This window comes from Camelina sativa, chromosome 19 (assembly GCF_030686135.1).
Source record: "Camelina sativa cultivar CO46 ecotype springtype chromosome 19, ASM3068613v1".
Classification (NCBI taxonomy): Eukaryota; Viridiplantae; Streptophyta; class Magnoliopsida; order Brassicales; family Brassicaceae; genus Camelina; species Camelina sativa.
Genome location: NC_141898.1, coordinates 19,068,637 through 19,087,677, shown reverse-complemented (window position 1 = coordinate 19,087,677; position 19,041 = coordinate 19,068,637). Strand labels below are relative to the sequence as shown.

Below are 19,041 nucleotides of genomic sequence, written 5' to 3'. Positions count from 1 at the left end.
TGTCAACCTGGTGTCGACCGAGACCTCCTTGGTGTCGACCGACACCTGCTCGACACCTCGCAAAAACCCTAGTTGTGTCGACCGACACCTCCACATGGTGTCGATCGACACTCCCAAAGATTCCCGAGCCGTCCTCGCACAAGTGTTGACCGACACACCAATGGTGTCGATCGACACTGATGCCGAGCATCGTCTTCCTCGATGCTCTCTTGCAGATCTCCGCTTCCCAACGCTTGCCAATCATCCTAAACTCATCCATAAGCCACATAAGGACGTAGAACCACCAAAACAACCACAAGCAAGATGGGAATAAATTAAACAGCTCAAAAATCACAAAGAAACATAAAATTCTCAAGCTTAGATAAGCCATGGTCATGCACTCACCTCTTTTGCAGGAGAATCTGAATAAAAAACAGCTATCATACACTCCTAGCAAGCTTCTGATGCAATCCCAGCGACAGATCTTCCCAGAAACCACCACAATCTCTCCAAAACTCAAGAACACTCACAAGTCTCCTTTTTCTCTCTGAAACACTTAAGCGACGACAAAAAGAAACCTCTCTCAACCCTTTTCGTCGACGCACCCCTTAAATATGTCGGTTTAGGGATTTCTAATTGAACCAAACCGAACCAAACAGCAATCAAAACAAATCAGTCGAATCCGGAATTGTTGGTGTTGATCGAGACCATGGGTGTGTCAATCGACACTCAGACCAAAAATGCAAATTCTGGTTCGCGGATGTTACAACTGAACTCCAAGTCCAGCTCCCGCACTGACCGCGTCCCATGAGATAACTGAAGGAACTGCACCTCCAACCGGTTCAATGCCTCTCTCGGAAAGTACTTGCGGCTGAACTCCCCCAAGAAGTCAGCCCAAGTCATCTCCCTCTGCACTCTCCTAGCAGCCACTGATCTCCACCACACCTAAGCATCATCCATCAAGTGGTAGACCCCTATGTCCACCCAAAACTCCTCAGGACATCTCAGAGTCTGGAAGTTACGTTCCACACTCGTCCTCCACGCATCTGCAGCAGTAGGATCTTTACCACCCGGAAACCGCGCAGTATCGATGCCACGCATCTCCTTGAGCATAGACAAATAACGACTATGCCCTCCCATATCCGCAGCCACTGGCTGCCGCTCCTCCGCCACCACTTGTGGCACTACCTGAGCCTTAGCCGGTGCCACCGCCGGCATCCGCTCCAACAATTGTGCTAACAAGCCCGCAAGATCAACACCAGAGACTCCACCCGCTGGTACTCCCACATCCGGGACCCTAGCATCACCGGCTACTAGAGCATCAACACCGCCCCCTCCGGCCACACTCATGGAATCCCCTGGACACCCTGCGACTCGCCAAAACCCTCAGCTGTCACACTCTGGTCTGCAGTCTCACTAACCGCTGGGACTCTGCCCCTACCACGACCACGTCCGCGTCCTCGACCACGACCAGAAACAGCACCCTCTCTAACCATCTGCACTACCATGAACAGAAGGCTAAGCACAAAATTAACATAACACAAAAACATAAACTCACCTTGGAATCACACTATAGGCTCGAAGAAGATGTTCTAGGACTCCATGCCACAGACAATTGACTAACTCACATAATCAATCAAGACATGTAATCCCAAACATCATAACAGAAACCTAGGGAACCCAAACCTAGAACCGTAAGGGCTTTGATACCAATACTGAAACAACCCGACCCGTTTTTTTTTTTTTTAAATAGATAAATAATAAATAAATAAATTAATAATAATAATAATAATAATAATAATAAATAAACTACAACTAGTGGTCTCATGCCCACTAGCCACCTAACCACAATCACAACCAACAGCAGAAATAACCAATACCAATATCCAATAAAAATCCGATAATAATAACCAATATTATAACATAAACAATAACCAAAAATCAACCAACAGGAATCATAGAACCAGCAACCTAGCAATGTTTCTAACGATCCAAATCTAGCAATCTAGCAATGCCAGACAACAACCAATCGAGTCCCTAGAACATTCTCCTCTTCATTGCCTTGATTCCACGATCACACTTTGCCTTTACCTTCACCACAAACACAAATTGCAATGCATGAGTATTTTATAAACACTCAGTAAGGCAATCCTCCCATCTACTGGCTATACATACAAGCAATAGAGATATCTCTAACCATCAACCAACAATCAACAATCAACAATAACAAAGCAGGACACTGCATCGACCGACACCAAATATGCATCGACCGACACCAGTTGGGGTTGCATCGACCGACGCATGATCTGCATCGACCGATGCAAGGCTCACTTGCATCGATCGATACTCCCATTGCATCGACCGACGCATGCTCGACATAGCACGAAAACCCTAGGTTTTACGCGCCGTCCTCGCGCTTGCATAGACCGACAAACAAAGTGCATCGACCGATGCACATGCCGAGCATCGTTTTTCCCCGAAGCTTCTCACCGGATTTTTTTTTCTACAACCACAAAACTCGATCCCAAGCCACAAGAAAGCTTCCTAAAGTCCCTAATAACATTCTAACAAGCCAAACAACACATAACAAGCAGATCAGAGAAATCTTCAGATTAGATAAGCCATGGTCATGCACTTACCTTGGCGAAGACAATTCTAAACCACAAACAAGCAAGAAGACGCTCCTAGGAAGCTCCTACAACGATCTCAGCTACAGATCTCTACAGAAACCTTCCCAAATCACCCAAAATCCTCAAGAACGCTCAAGAACACTTAGGAACCCTTTTCTCTCTTTTCTTTCTCTCCAAAGCGGCTAAACACAACTAATGAGACAAAAACTTGTGTTATGGGTTTTTCCTAACCCAAAACGCAACGTTTAACTTAAACTCGTCCGCACATAACCGGCCTTGCATCGACCGATGCAATCCCTAAACCGGGATTTCGGTTCGCGGATGTTACAATTTGAGCCCTTCTCGGTCCGGCCAAAATATTTTCAAGGCTATATTTCAAAGCCCGACCCGTCTCTAACAGGGCTACAAGAATTTTCGGGCTTTTCCGGGCTTACCTTACGAATCAAAAATTCATACTTATAAGTTACTCCCTCCGATCCCATATAAGTGTCGTTCTGGACTTTTTTGAGTAGATTAAGAAAACAAACAATTTGACTGTTTTAACCTCTGAAATTAAACTAATTTACCATGTTATTTTTTGTTTTCTTTTTTATTCAATAAATTATTTTATTTTTTCTTCTCTTTATCTTTTTCTTTGCGACAATGGAGTCACAACTCCAATTTATTTTGTCTACACCGATTAGTTGATTAAGAAACAGAGATCTCAATTCACTTGATTCCTCACTTGATCTCATGAGGGAGATAAGCAATTGGGAGTGCGAGCTGATTTGAAGCAAATCAAAACCAAGAGCGGACTACATAGCTGTTTTCAAAGCCATGGCTTCGGTCGATAAAGCTGACGCCGTGAATCGATGGGAGCTTGAACCTTCAAAAAGGGAGAAACCTAGGGCATCTTTGATAATCCAACCCAGTCCACAATTTTCTGAGGATCTGGTCCAAGCGGTGTCGATAAAACAAGAGAGCTTTGCTGGGTTTGGTTCATTGGTTGCAAGCGTCTGAGGTTTATGCAAATTGACAAGGGATTGTTGAGCTTCGTGGCAGGCTTTAGCTTCGATTATGGCTTTAAGGATGGTTTCTTCTTTGGTGAACTTTCAATCTGCAAAAATCCTTTGATTTTGTGCTTTTGAGAGGATTTATCGGCCAAAGTTTCCGTGGAGCAGAAGTGTTTGCGATAGAGAGACGATGATGAAAAGCTCTGTTTCATCTGTTCTTCTTACTCCTTTTAAATCCTCAGTTGGTACATTTTGCTCTGTGTTTTTCTCTATTGGCTTAAGCATAAAGGGTTCTGTAGAGAGACTTAACAATGGCTTAAATCTTGATTTTTTGCAGGCAAAGACAAGCAATTCATCGCCTCCGAGTATGCATACTAGAAGAGCAACTGCAGGTGCTTTGTTGGAAGATGAAAGAGAAGCTCCAAAGTCTATTTCAAAGTTGGCTTCTCCAAATCATGAATCAAGTACAATAAGTTGGAAAAACCAGAGAAGATTTTCATTCTACGAGGAAGACTTAGCACACTGAGCAAGGTTTGTATAAATTTGAATGGTAATCGATATAGTATGAAATTCACAGATTCTACTTATGTAACCTCTCTGGATCCAGAGGACACGGAGAAGCGCGGCGGCGATTTGGTGAGCAAAGAGAGTTGGCAAGAAGGATTCCATATGTATGACTTAGAGATCTTCTCATTGGATTCTTTGAGAAGGTTGTGATGCTTTATCAGTCGTTGCAGAGGTGAAAGGTATTGTCTCTGTATCCTCTTATTCTAATTCTGATTTTTAATCTTCTCATGTCTAGACCTTTGTTAATTTGGTTTCAGCATCTATAGACCATTATGGTATCGATGGTGTATGAAATTCACAGATTCTAATTCATTTAATCACTGCAATTTGGCCTTTTAGTATTCTTCCCAATTTCAATTAACAACTTTTACTAAATTAAATACTTCCATGACTACGATGAATAGAAGTGGAGGAAAGGAAAAAAATTCATAGAAGAAGAAAGCTAATGGAGGCAACAATTAAAATTCAAATATTTTCACAATTCTTTATATTTGGAGTAACGTGAATTTGATTGATCATCTTCCATGGCTAACTTCGATCTAAATCTTTCACTTTCAGAAAATACAAACCATTCTTTGATTTGAATACCATTCCAGCGAATAGTGATGATCATGATTCTGAATATTGAGGTTTAAGAGATGACGGTGGCTACGTTCTTGCGGGTGAGGAAACAATGGAAGTAGATGTAGATCCAGCTGTAACGATTATAGCATCATCTGAAAGTACCATCGTTATCAATCTCAACGTCAATCCAACAGATGAATCAATTGCTGATATTTTAGAACTACATGCCGATGAATTGTATGAAGAAAATGAAGATCACATTGGAGACCAAGGTAAGTTGAATTTGTTTTTTAGTTGATTTATATGTACTCTTGTTGATGTCAATCCATATTCTCCATTTTGGATCAGGAGCAAACGAAAATGAAGAAACTCAAGATCACTTTGTTGGAGAACAACGTTAGTGTTCTTGTTAACTTGAAGAAAATATTTTAAGCAATTACATCTGATCTCAAGTCTGAAGCTTTGTTTAGTTGCAGCTTGATGATGATGGTAATTTCAGTTTGGTTGTAGCAAATGCTAAGCTCGTCAACTAGGTTATTTTGTTAATCGATTTGGATTAAAAAAAAAACATTACGATTCATAACTTCTATTTTTTGTGATTATACTTGAATTTGTAGTTTCTTTTTAAAAAAAATTGATTGGTGATCTGTGTGTAAGAAGAAGAAGAAGAAGAAGAAGAAGAAGAAGAAGAAGAAGAAGAAGAGAAGAAGAAGAAGAAGAAGAAGAAGAAGAAGAAGAAGAAGAAGAAGAAGAAGAAGAAGAAGAAGAAGAAGAAGAAGAAGAAGAAGAAGAAGAAGAAGAAGAAGAAGAAGAAGAAGAAGAAGAAGAAGAAGAAGAAGAAGAAGAAGAAGAAGAAGAAGAAGAAGAAGAAGAAGAAGAGAAGAAGAAGAAGAAGAAGAAGAAGAAGAAGAAGAAGAAGAAGAAGAAGAAGAAGAAGAAGAAGAAGAAGAAGAAGAAGAAGAAGAAGAAGAAGAAGAAGAAGAAGAAGAAGAAAGAAGAAGAAGAAGAAGAAGAAGAAGAAGAAGAAGAAGAAAAGAAGAAGAAGAAGAAGAGAAGAAAGAAGAAGAAGAAGAAGAAGAAGAAGAAAGAAGAAGAAGAAGAAGAAGAAGAAGAAGAAAAGAAGAAGAAGAAGAAGAAGAAGAAGAAGAGAAGAAGAAGAAGAAGAAGAAGAAGAAGAAGAAGAAGAAGAAGAAGAAGATGAAGAAGAAGAAGAAGAAGAAGAGAAGAAGAAGAAGAAGAAGAAGAAGAAGAAGAAGAAGAAGAAGAAGAAGAAGAAGAAGAAAGAAGAAGAAGAAGAAGAAGAAGAAGAAGAAGAAGAAGAAGAAGAAGAAGAAGAAGAAGAAGAAGAAGAAGAAGAAGAAGAAGAAGAAGAAGAAGAAGAAGAAGAAAGTAAGTGCTTTCGTAAACTTTTTGATATATTCTGATTTTAATTGGAAGTATAATGTAATATGCATTGTGATTTGATTATGCAAAACAATTACCTCTTGGAGCAGGACAATTTGTTGATCTATGTTTCTACAATTTGGAGCAGGACATAATGCAACTGTAGGAAGTCAAGACCACTTGGTTGAAGACCAAGGTAAGTGCTTTCGTAAACTTTTTTATATATTCTGATTTTAATTGTAAGTATAATGTAATATGCATTGTGATTTGATTATGCATATGCTAATTTATAAAACAATTACCTCTTGGAGCAGGACCTAACGCAAATGGTAATACTCTTGCTGGTAAGAAAAGGAACTACACTAATGGTCAAAGGTGGGCAGTCTATAACGCTTTACTTGAAAGGAGTGTGAGAGGAAATCTGGGTACACATACCACAAAAGAGGTATCGGATTCACTTTCAGTGCATATTCGAACAGTTCAAAGGATATGGAAACGAGCTAAAGACACTCTTGCTGGTGCATCTGTTGATGTGTCTCAAAGACGGAAAAAAAGATGTGGGCGTAAGAAAATTCCAATAGACATACAACAGATCATCAATACACCTCTATCTAAACGGACGACTTTGAGGACGTTGGCTGAAGACCTTGGAATTAGTTATGGTGTACTTTACAGGCGTGTGAAAGAAGATCTTCTGCGACGTCATTCGAATGCACTAAAACCACATCTCAGAGAAGAAAATAAGGTAGCAAGATTACACTTTTGCCTTAAAATGTTGGATCCTCAGAGTTTGAGTCACGAACCACAATTTATTGATATGTACAACATTGTACATATTGATGAAAAGTGGTTCTATATAACCAAAAGAACTGAGAATTACTATCTAGTTCGTGAAGAAGATGATCCGATACGGGCATGCCAAAGTAAGAATTTTATTGGCAAAGTTATGGTGTTAGCTGCAATGGCTCGTCCGAGATTCGATGCTGATGGAAACGAAACTTTCTCTGGAAAGATTGGGGTTTGGCCGTTTGTTACAATTCAACCTGCAAGAAGACGGAGTAGAAACAGAGAAGCTGGAACAATGGAAATAAAACCAATTACATATGTCAAGCGAGATGATGTGAGAAGAATGTTGATAGAAGAAGTTCTTCCCAAAATTCGTGAGAAATGGCCTCGTGAGGATGTAGATAAAGTTATCTACATTCAACAAGATAATGCGAGAACGCATGTGGATCCAAGTGATGTAGAATTCAAAGCAGCGGCGTCCCAGAATGGTTTTGATATTCGATTAATGTGTCAACCGCCAAATTCTCCAGACTTAAATGTTCTTGATCTTGGATTTTTAGTGCTATCCAAGCATTACAGCATAAGGTATGTCCGAAGAACGTTGAAGAGCTTATTCACGCGGTAAAAACAGCTTACGAAGATTATCCAGCGAGAAAGATAAACCACATTTTCTTAACTCTGCAACTTTGCATGCAAGAAACAATGAGAATTGGAGGGTCTAATAATTATAAAATCCCACACATGAGGAAAGAAGTGTTGGAACGAGAGGGTCAGCTTCCTAAGCAAATTAAATGTAATTCTACTATAGTAGAAAATGTGAGAAATCAGCTAAGAGAGTAAGATTTCCTTTTGCTATTTTGGTAGATGAATTATGTGGAATTATCTGACTCTTATTCAAATTGAATGTGGTTTGTACTTGAATACTTTCAAATTCAATTTTTCCTTCTGAAGAATTGTAATCCCCGTTTGAGAATCAGGATGTGATGAGATTGTGATTCATGTGATGTTCGCAGGTTTCTGTTGGAAACGGGTGGGTACTCTTGATAACAATTGCAATGCTTTCTATCTTGAGGCATGTCCTTATTTTGGGATCCACCTCATCATTCTTTTAGGTTCTAGGTTGGTAATGGGCTGGTTAAAATTTAGGGAAGCTGTGAGGAAGTTTGATTGTTTAAACAGCCTAAATACTGTAAGACTGAAACATAAGATTCACTTTTCATGTTGGCATCAGGAAGTATAACTCTGAAAATGACTTCATTTCAGGCATATCTTGTTCATGTTCTTGTAAAGGAAGTCGACGGTATCATATAGTAGTTGCAATCATCTTAAATGATGTTTTATGCTCTCTTGAGAAGTCAAATCCTTTTCTAAGCTGACAATATTGTGTTAGGAGTAAATAATTGGATGTCATCTTCTTGCTTGCAGATATTGTTAGCTTAGCAGAGTATATACTGGTCGTGGAAAAAGAAACAGGTAGACCCTCAATCTATATAGTAACCAGGAAGATGTTTTTCTTTCTTCATTACTACACACATTGTTCAATCACTTCATCCTTGTTTATAGTATTCCAGCGTTTAGCAAATGACATGTTTTGCAAGATGAACCGCTGCATCAATGTCACAGTAAGCACTACAGTTGATTTATTCTTACTGATTTCAGTTTTGACTATTTTCCCTTTCCTTTCTTTCCAATATTTGTTTCACATCAAAGGTACGACTATTTTTTTGCAGAGAAGAGGCTATCCTGATGTCTCAACAAGAAGGTACATACTCTAATCCCAGGTTTTTGGAGTACTATGGCAAATATATCTCTGAATAGATATATTCTTTCCAGGTTCTTGCGACTCCTTCTTTACTGCTTCCATATTTTAGACCGGCTAATTTTCACTCACAGATAATAAAAGAACTGAATAAATGTTGCTTAGATGCTACTGAAGTATGAAATGCCACAATGGAGGTATCCTCACTTTTGTTACTCATCAACCAGTTAGCAAGCTTTACTTGTCTTGTGATTCCTTGTTTTCATCTCCCTTTTTCCTTGAAAATTTAGGATTTAGTTAAGTCCAAGATGCTATCAATGGATGAAGATAACTTCAAAGAAGCCATTGAAAGGTGTAAAAGATCATTTCTTTTTACGTGAACCACTTTGATCGCTTCATCGTTGAAACATTTGTTTTTTGTTGCTTGTTTCTGGTATGGATATGTGAACCTCTGATATTTAGAAACTGGATTTCTCTTTTTTTATTATTTGGAGAACAAACCATAGGATAACTTATTGGTGATCATATAAAGAAGAGACCACTAGTAGAAAATTCAACAGAAAAATCTAGTAATAATATGAAAAATAAATTTTATAGAATGTTAGAATCATGTCTTGCATCTCTTTGTCAGGATGAATTTCTCCTTCCGCAATGAAGCGTTTGTTGAGATCAAAGTCATGCACCACTTTTGGCTTCACATCAGTAATCTCCTTGCTCAAATGAAAGTCTTCTTCTTCCTCAGGGACTTTGTTGAGATCAAAGGCATGCACCACTTTGACATTAGTTTGCTTATCTCCATTTTCTTCTATTTGCACTGGATTTGCCATTTTGTTGCTTTTCAGGTTTTTGACTAACCCAATATATATTGTTAAGTGACTCTTCATATCGTGTCTATTGATATCCATCGTTAATGCAGTATGTTGATGTAATATTTTCAATATTTCGTATTTTCAGTTTAGTAATCTGTGTTAGTTTAATTAAGGGTATATTAGTAATTTTGGTTGTGTTATTCCATTTTCCAAAACCAACGACACTTAATAAAAAAAAAAAAGGTCCCAGAACGACACTTATATGGGATCGGAGGGAGTATAAGTTAGTTTATAATATGTCTTAAAAAGCAATGTTTAAATGTGCAATATAAAACAAATCAATCAAAATTTAAATAACTCATCTATATTCACTAAATCCAACTTAATCTAAATTAAAAAAATTTAAAACCAAATATATTTTTATACTTTAACCAAATAAGAAATATGTAATTTATATAAAATATCACAGAAATTTTTTTTTATAAATATTAAGTAAGGTTATTAAGTAAATATGAAAATTAAAATTAGAGTTTTAAACTTTATATACAATAGATCATTAAAAAATATTGCAATTAAACAAAAATGTTAACAAAAAATATAATTATATTTGTATAAGGGTTTTCGGTCCCGCCCGAACCCGATCGGGATAAGCCCTAAAAACTCTAAAGCCCGAACGGGATGAGTCCAAAAGGCCCGATTTTTCTAGACATATATTTTAACCCGAGCCTGGTGTTTTTCAAGACCGGGCCGAGCTGGGCTGGCCTGCGGGCTTTGGACCTAATTGACATGCCTAATGACACACAGTTTTTTTATTGGTTTAGAAATCTTAGTTGTATTAATTGAAATATTTTCATTGGCTATTGATTTTAAATAAGGTGTCAACACCAGCTTCAATGTTGAGGATGATGTGTCACACAAGGAAAGCAACATATTGTTCTTTTATTGTATTGATTGATAATAATAAATTAATAATTATTATATCCTTTGATTTCAAGTTTTGCGTGATTTGATATTGTTTTCCATTTGCTTCAAACTCAATCACTACCACTTAAGGATTTAACTAAAATTTATAAATTCTTACCATTAAAGATTGTATTAAAAAAAAATCAAGATTATCATCATAATATTAATAATACGTTTGTGAAAAAAATTAAGTATTGTTGGGTAGTTTTGAAATTTGTAACATATTCTTTAAAATGGTTAATATTGAAATATTAGTTTAAAATTCAGCTGAAATGATTTGTAATTTGAATAATATAAATAGTAAATGTTTTGTTATTTTATTTGTTAGAGCCTTCCAGATATAGGTTAATTTTCTCCATGTTTGGTTTAAAACTATTACAAATTTAAAAGAGTACATTTTGGTTGCACTTGTAGTTAGATGTGTTCGGTTCCAGTTCCAGTAAAGTGTGACGAAGAAGGACTCTAGTGCATTCTAATGGGAGGAGAATTCACCTTTGTCACTCTTCCTAATTTTACCTAAAACTTTATGATCTTTAAAATTCTTGTATTACAGAGACAAGGTAATGCATTTTTAAAGACATTTTTTTTTCAAATATGCATATCAAAAATATACTTATATTTGAAATTAAGAAATAATATTCTATATTTTGATAACTAAAACAACTTTTAAACAGATTTTTGTATAAATTATTTAACCAGTTTTTAATGCAATTATTGAACCGAACCAAATTGAAAAGTCAGAATTCATTAATAATTGTTTTAATTACATATATACTTCAACATAAAACTTTAATATCTTTAGATACATAATACTAATTATTTCAATTACCAAAAGTGAAGGTTCGTCTTTAAATATATATTACTAATTATTTCAATTATCTTTAAATACATAACACATGATAAAATTAAAATTTTGAATTTTAAGAAGGGAAAATTAGGTTTTTTACACAATTTTTAAACTAACATCCAATATACTGTTATATGGTAAGATAACATAATTATTACCTAAGTCATGTGATAGAAATATGGATCAATTACAAAAATGAGGATTTTTTTTAAAGATTCTTATGAGTTACAGGAATAGGCTTTTTAATTTGACTGAACAAACAAAATTGCCCTTTAACTAAACGATTCTATCTCAATCTCACATTTCTCTCTCGCTTCAACCACGTTCTCAGATCTCACCGTCGTGGTTTGAAGAGAAAGACTTGTGACTGTCGTGAATGTTCAGATCTCTCAGTCGATGAACGTTTAGTTGATCATGTCCATTCTCATGGGTAAAAATGAATTTTATCGTCTCCTCCTCCTCGGTAGTTATCTCGTTTGTGGTTCATGTAAGATTAAAAGAGAATTTTGATATGATTAATGTTTATGATTGGAACCCTTGGGTTCTTAGATATTATTTCTTTAGGGTATAGCTTCTCATCCAAAGCAAAATAGATGAAATCTAGTGAATTTATCCATTCGGAGATGGTGTGGGTGTCGGAGTGGTTTTTTGTTTTTCGAAAGCTAAGGAATTGGTTTTCAAGGTGACGAAGATGGTGTGTATGAAACAAAAAATGAGATGCCATGGTTTTGCTCGACGAAAGAAAGGTGATTGTGGTTGTGGTCTGGTGAAAAGAAGGAAGGAGAAGACACAAAGGTTAAGGGAAAATTTGATTTTTCCCTTAGACTAAAAAGGCCTAAAACCGAGAGTCCGAACCATACTACCTAATTTCAAATATTTTGCTCAACAAAACCCCAATCCAATAAATATCCCGATAGAAATATGCATATACTTATCTAAGAATTGTTTTTTTTTAATTGTATACGGTTGCATATTTTTGTGCAGACTTAATTTGGATAGAAAAGTGAAAAAAAAAATGAAAAAAAAAATTGAAACATTTGCACAGTTTGACAAAAATGAATGCAAACCACAGTTTTTTCACCCTCAACAGTTACACAATCTCTTGATACAAGAAGAGAACTATAAAATCCATTTGGACTTCGAGATTATGGGTAGTGAATAGTGGAGAGAGTGAAAGTGAAAAGTGACTTAAATATGAAAGTGTATAGTTAGAAAATAAAAATAAATCGTAGGAAACAATGAACTGTACACAAACGAGTGTAATGATGGGTAAGAGTGGAGAGAGTGCCAAGAATGAGTGCAAAGTTTCAAATATCTTCCTTTTACCTTCCTATATAATAAAATAAAAATGAAAAAGTCTATCATGAACTTTTATCTTTTTCTAAATCTGTTTTCTTTAATTGAAATTTGAATGACTCAACTCTTTCGATTTAAAAATAGAAATTATTGCAAAAAAATAAACGTAACTTTACAAAGATTGCTTACGGATTTGAATCTTGCTAGTTTTTTTTTTTTTCGTTGGTTTGATAATTTGATTGATGTGGAGAGACCACACAATATGTAGCATTGTAAGAAGAGACTCAAATATACAAGGACCAACTGTGATACATGATCCATTTGACGTTATTGGTACAAAAGAAAGCTTCGTTCTGAGAGCCTCAAACTCATCACTTTCTCTCTCAACACTCGTCAACCAAACCGCTAGACATCGGTCCATCAACTCCTTACCACAAGACCAAGCTGAGTTTCCTTTCAGAATCCTTGCCCTATCGAACCGTAAGATATTGGAGAGGTTTGACTCAGATGGTTGGTCAGAGAATGCTCTCATGGTTGCTTTAATGGCTTCGCACCATATAGGACGTCCAACGTTCAAGAATTCCTGCAGTGCCGTCACGGGGAGATTTACGCTCCCCAATTCTGTTTCGTTGCGTCCGCCTTTTCCATGATAATCTGATCCTCCTAGTTTCAGCAGACTGTAGGTATCAGCCAACACGCTAAACACTGTTCAATCAACATTCAAATTCAGTGAACCCAAATAGATAGATAGATAGATAATCGAGAGAGAGAGAGAGCGAGGGAGGGAGACCTTCTAGCTTGCCGTCGCTCCTATAAACCTCGACCCCATGAAGTCCAGCATCTTTCAATCTCCTGATAACACCAACATAATTCTTCAATGCCCACGGATGTGCAAGCACAGCTACACCACCGGTTTTGCATATAAGTTTTACTGCTTCCTCGGCCATAGGCTCACTCCCTCTGCAAAAAACAGTATGATACAACTGATAGGTTTTAAACCGGTACCAACAAACTAAACCAGATAAGATATTTGATTTATCTAAGAGTCTCTAACAATGCCTAAAGGAATATCCAAGACCAATCCAGAATACCCCAAACTCTTACTGCCTAAACTTTCTCCCAGCATGTTAGATCTCCAGTTGACCTATTCTAATATAGTTGATAAACTGTTGAAATCAACTACAATGCTCCTTGAATGGACTAGCATATGGTTTATAATAAACACTTAAAATCCCACAAGGTTCCATAGCGAAGAAGCAGAACTTACGTGGCATAAGCAGGTCCACCATCATGTAAATATTTAGTGAAAGCTTGTCTCAAATTCTCCACGTATCCTGCTTCAAGAAGAGCTCTGGCTACATGCATCCTGCCGGGAGCAACATCCTTGCCTGCAATCCTGGTGACATGTTCCCATGTTAGAGGTATCTTGAGCTTATTCAGTTTCAAGACCATTTCTCTCCCACGGACAAAACGCCCATCCCTTATCTTCACCAAGAAATCTTCCAACTCGTCGTACATAGCTGGACCCGAAGTGCCATAGTAAGCAAGTATATGCACTGGCTCCACAGAACCAGAGTCTCTGGAATTTGGCAAGTAAATCTCTCATATATACTTTTGATGGAACGTTAAAATGGACTAAATAATTATGATTCAGAACAAGGAAGTCAGGGCAAGATCAGAAAGACACACCTCAAACCAAATAATGTGCTGATCTCAACACCCGGAATGATCTTAACTCCGCATCTACGTCCTGCTTCGACTGCTTCTGGGATACCAGCCATAGTATCATGATCCGTTAGCGAAAGAACTTTCACCTGCTTATTTATTTGATCACATTGAGAAGCAATCATAATCCTCAAATATCATCATGCCAATAGCAGTAAACTCATGCGCAATTGTGTAATCATGCTGGAAAGATATAAACCCTTGTTTCATATCATTCCTAAGGAATAGTATCACCAAAAAAAAGAAAAACAACCAAATATACAACAAACCAAAGCTGACCCACTAAAACAGAGGTACAAAGCTATAATCTTTATGGTCACAAAAACCATTTAGTGCATCGAATCGGTTGTGATGGACAAAAACTAATCAGAATCTTAAGATCTTCTATCCTTTTATTCATTCTATCAATTTAATTCAGATCTTCTCTCAATTTAAAAAAAAAAAAAAATATATATATATATATATATATATATATATATATATGAAACTAACCCCATTGTTATGAGCCCTCTCGACGAGCTTCGAAGGGGATAGAAACCCATCGCTGCGATTTGAATGAGAGTGAAGCTCGAACACCAATTTGTCTCCACATCTCAAAGAGCCACTATTGATGGTAACGGCAAAGTCATCAGAGGAAGAGGAGAGAGATGTCGAAGAAGAAGAAGAACCTACGAAGAGCCAATCGGAGACCGATTTGAAAGCCTCTGTTTGATCAGTGTTCATCTTCTTCTGGCTACCACTACCACGCTTCTTCTTCTTCTTCTTCGCCCTTTTCTTTTCGTCACCCATGGCTGGGGTCGATTGTGGGGACTAGGGCAAATGTACCAAAATATGGAGGATGGGTTTTAGAAGCACCGGAAGGACCGTCTTATTAGCGTCGGAGAAGTTGGAAGAGAGTGGGCCAAATAAATAACCATGGAATCGGGTCAAATATTAGATCTGATCAAATTTGGTTGAATCAAACCGAATTAAATAGTTTTCGGTTTATTGCTTGGTTCAATTGGAAGTGTAGTACTTTAGAATTTAGATAACCAATATTATATTTTGTTTTCAATGTTTTTTTATAAAAATTATCGCTTTTGTAAAATTTCTCAATAAAATAGTTAGACTTTAATATCTTTTTATACAAAACTTAATAGTTTTTTTTTTAGGGATTTTTGTCATTTCTGCCCTATTTTTCAAAATTCTTTCCAAATGTGCCATATGTTGTTTCATCTTTTCAAAAATTTCATATCCATTAAATATGGCATACTCAGTTTTACTAGAAAGTCCTTACACTTGAATTTCTATTGATGGTGGCACATGGAGAAAGACGGGCGTGTGATCAATAAATATTTCCCAGACGCGTGGACGAGAATTGATGGAAAACAGATAAATATATAGTAACAAAGTGGTGGACAACATAACAATATCGAAACAAGTCCACGCGAAGTTGTGGACAACATATTAAAGTTGAGACAAGTTCACGTAGTGGTGGACACAACATATTCAAATTAGAACTAGTCCATCCACCCATACCAAGTGGACAACATATAAATGGTAGACAATATTTTTTGAAAACGAGTCCATCTACTGATTTATTAGGGTGTCAAGAACAAACGATCTTCCAATTACACATGATAGACAATATCATACTAGACAATAATAATAACAAAACGATTTTTTCAACTAAAGTTTAGTCTACTGAGTTGTGCGAATTTGTCCACTCCAATTTCTATAACTTTAGAAAGACAATATCACAGTAGACAACAACAAGAGACATGACTTAACTGGAGCAGAGACATGATGATAGACAAAATCTAACACAAAATAGACATTAGAAGAACACTACACTTCATGATAAGAATAACACACCGATTTTGTCTACTGAGATTTAGTCTACTAAGTTTCTATGTTGTCCACAATAAACGCTTCTCTATATTCTAGATCTGACCCATAATGTGACGGGAACCTGTTGAGATTTCTTCCACTAGAATTACACTTCATGATAGACAATATCTTTGTGGACAATAATAATAACATACCGATTTCGTCTACTGAGATTTAGTTTACTGAGTTTCTATGTTGTCCACAATAAACACTTCTCCAAATTCTAGATCTGACCCATAATGTGACGGGAACCTGCTGCGATTTCTTCCACTACAATTTCAAAGGATAATTACAAAGAGCGACGTGTCATATGTATCAAAGGGTTGCCAGAAATTTGGAAACAAAATTATAGTTAGGATAAGTTGATTTGTTTAAAAGAAAAGAGAGCAACACACATAGAGTTGCGTAAGAGTGAACATGGGAGAAGAGGAAGTGAAAGATGAAAAGTTTTTTGTGGTTAGGGTGAATTTTTGTTTTTTTGTTTTTTAAGTTACTTCAGATTTTGCCAAGAATAATTTAGTCTTTCCCTTTTCCCTTATGCCATCACTATATCACATTTGGAAAGACTCTAAAGATTATGACACATTTGAAAAAAAAATTAATTGTTTATGGCATATTAGTTAGATTTCTCTTTTTTTTTTTACAACAAAAATAGTTAAAAGAGTATTCCTTATCTTTCTCTTATTTTCAATTCAAGTATGTACTGAAGAAGACAACTGAAGCACCGACCGACAGACACAAAGTTTTGGATCTCAAATTGTGTCTAGTTTCCAACAATTTGAAGAGGTAAATCCCCCATTTTGGGTTTTGGATTTTGATTATAGATGTCTTTGTTCTAGTTGTATTGTTGTCAAAATGTATGATTTTGTTTACGCTATTACTGGAATTTGTAGAATAAAAATATCCCTTGCCATCGTTAGGGCTTCTTTATGCATAAGAACAAAACAAAAAGATCGAAATTTGGAAAAAATTTCCTGGAGTGGGAGGGTGTAGGAACTTGAGAGGTTTAATTTGGAATGAAGAAGATGGTAGTAGTAGTGAATTAGTTTGGATAAAGTGGGAGCTTAAGTTTGCTCTGCTTAACTTAATGTCTATGTTAAACTGAATTTTATGTTTTTCTCAACAAAGCTGGCCCTTTGTTTCTCTCGTTAAGTGGATAGAATATGTGATAGAGAAGCTGCTCGAGAAATTTATGGATCCGTACCACTGGATTTGGAGTGTTAAGATAGATTCTTTGCCATCATAAGGCTTTGTGCCTACGAACAAAAAATCGAAATTTGGGAAAAGGAGTTCTTAGGGTGGATAGGTTTAGGAAACTTAGGAGGTTAATGTGCTGATGCGATGTGATATGTTTGGAATGAAGAAGATGGGAGAATTCAAAGGTTTTGTTCTCAATAGCTGGATAAAGTGGCTCTGCTTAAGTTATGTCTATGTTAAACTGATTTTTATGTTTTGTCTTAACAAAGGTATGATCTTGTGTGTTTTTTTTACTCTTTGCAGGATCTAAAATAGGTCCAAGTTTCTCACCCAACTGGAGAAAAGAAGAGGTTTAATATAAGAGTTACTAGAAAAAATTTCGTCTTTTGTGTGTTTCACGAACAAGGCGATGATGCGGTACAAAGAGGTATGTATAACTTGCCTTAACCTATATTTAAGTCTGTTTTTCTATTTCTCATTTCAAGTTTGCTTTTTCTTCACTGAAACTTGTCATCTTCTTCAGTTAAGTTATCTTTCTCTCTGTAAGTATATATATATTTTTTTTCAGTCTTTGAACTTATTTTTTGTGTATGCATGAATCAGGAGAAAGAGGTTAAGAAGGAAGCTTTCAGGAAGTATCTGGAGTCAAGTGGAGTTCTTGATTCACTCACCAAAGGTATAATTTCTATTTCCTTTGTAAATTGTTTTTTTCTTTAATCGAATAATTTGACCTGTTCTTGCAAAATAACTTGCTTTGTACTCTTTTGTATGTTTTGGAACGCGATGGGGGTGGGTTTTGAATCTAGTTCTCGTTTCTCTATATGAGCAGAATGACAAGCCTTCCTCTGCTCTAGAGTAAGTCTCTGATTTCTCTATACGAGCAAAATGACAAGCCTTCTCTCATGGGGCTTTTGAATCTAGTTCTGTTCTGTCTCTGTGGTTTTCTTCTTCAGATTCACTCAACAAAAGCTAGGTGGTCCATCTGTTTCTGAGTATGAGAAGCTTCAAGCTGAGAAGTGTGATCTGCAAATAAAGTACAATGAGCTTTTCGCTAAACATCAAGAAACCCTGAGAGAGGTATTGATTGTTGAATAATCTTTATAGTTGTCGATTACATATTACAGTATTAGTTTTGTCATAAAACAAAACAAAAGTGTGTAAATCTGTTTTTGGCTTATTCAGTATATGATTAACGTTTGCAGTTAGGTGAGGTGAAGAACTTGCATTCACGAAACTCTTCTAAAGATGATGCAGACGAACCTGAGACCCGTGAAGACCAACCCACGACTCTTGTCACTCCTCAACACTAAATTTTTTTTCCTTCTTGGTTGTACATGTAATTCCCTTTTCTTCCATCTCCATCAATGCCATTTCGGTTTCCATTTACGGCAGCAGAAGAAGAAAACAAAACCACGCATACATGAGCTTTCAGGGCATAATGACCATTTCTTTGTTTGAGTCTCCAAACTTTTAAGTGTTGTTAGTTTTGAAATGTGTAAAATGTTATTAGAAATGACTAATATTAAAATATGAGTTTAAAATTCAATTGAAATGATTAGTAATTTGAATAATATGAATATCAGATGTTTTGTAATTATATTTGTTCGGCCTCCTGGAGAGAAGTTATATTTTCCTTTGTTTGGTTTAGAACTATTACAAATTTAAAGAAGACATT

General features: G+C 36.3%; 2 protein-coding genes and 1 pseudogene across 2 annotated transcripts; 2 read left to right on the top strand and 1 right to left on the bottom strand.

Moving 5' to 3' along the window:
• The first annotated feature begins 6,932 nt into the window (after window positions 1-6,932).
• Window positions 6,933-7,741, top strand: LOC147920798 (uncharacterized; annotated as a pseudogene).
• Window positions 7,742-12,702: 4,961 nt separating this feature from the next.
• LOC104766665 (uncharacterized) lies at window positions 12,703-15,270 on the bottom strand. Its single transcript, XM_010490588.3, has 5 exons — window positions 14,793-15,270; window positions 14,265-14,389; window positions 13,843-14,154; window positions 13,366-13,535; window positions 12,703-13,280 (listed from the first exon to the last, which is right to left on the bottom strand). The coding sequence occupies exons 1-5, from the start codon at window positions 15,087-15,089 to the stop codon at window positions 12,748-12,750; spliced, it is 1,437 nt and encodes a 478-aa protein (XP_010488890.1). The 5' UTR covers window positions 15,090-15,270; the 3' UTR covers window positions 12,703-12,747.
• Window positions 15,271-16,572: 1,302 nt separating this feature from the next.
• LOC104766664 (uncharacterized) lies at window positions 16,573-18,912 on the top strand. The gene is made up of 6 exons (XM_010490587.3): window positions 16,573-16,955; window positions 17,670-17,793; window positions 17,970-18,042; window positions 18,173-18,221; window positions 18,320-18,443; window positions 18,569-18,912. The coding sequence occupies exons 2-6, from the start codon at window positions 17,776-17,778 to the stop codon at window positions 18,674-18,676; spliced, it is 372 nt and encodes a 123-aa protein (XP_010488889.1). The 5' UTR covers window positions 16,573-16,955; window positions 17,670-17,775; the 3' UTR covers window positions 18,677-18,912.
• Window positions 18,913-19,041: the final 129 nt, after the last annotated feature.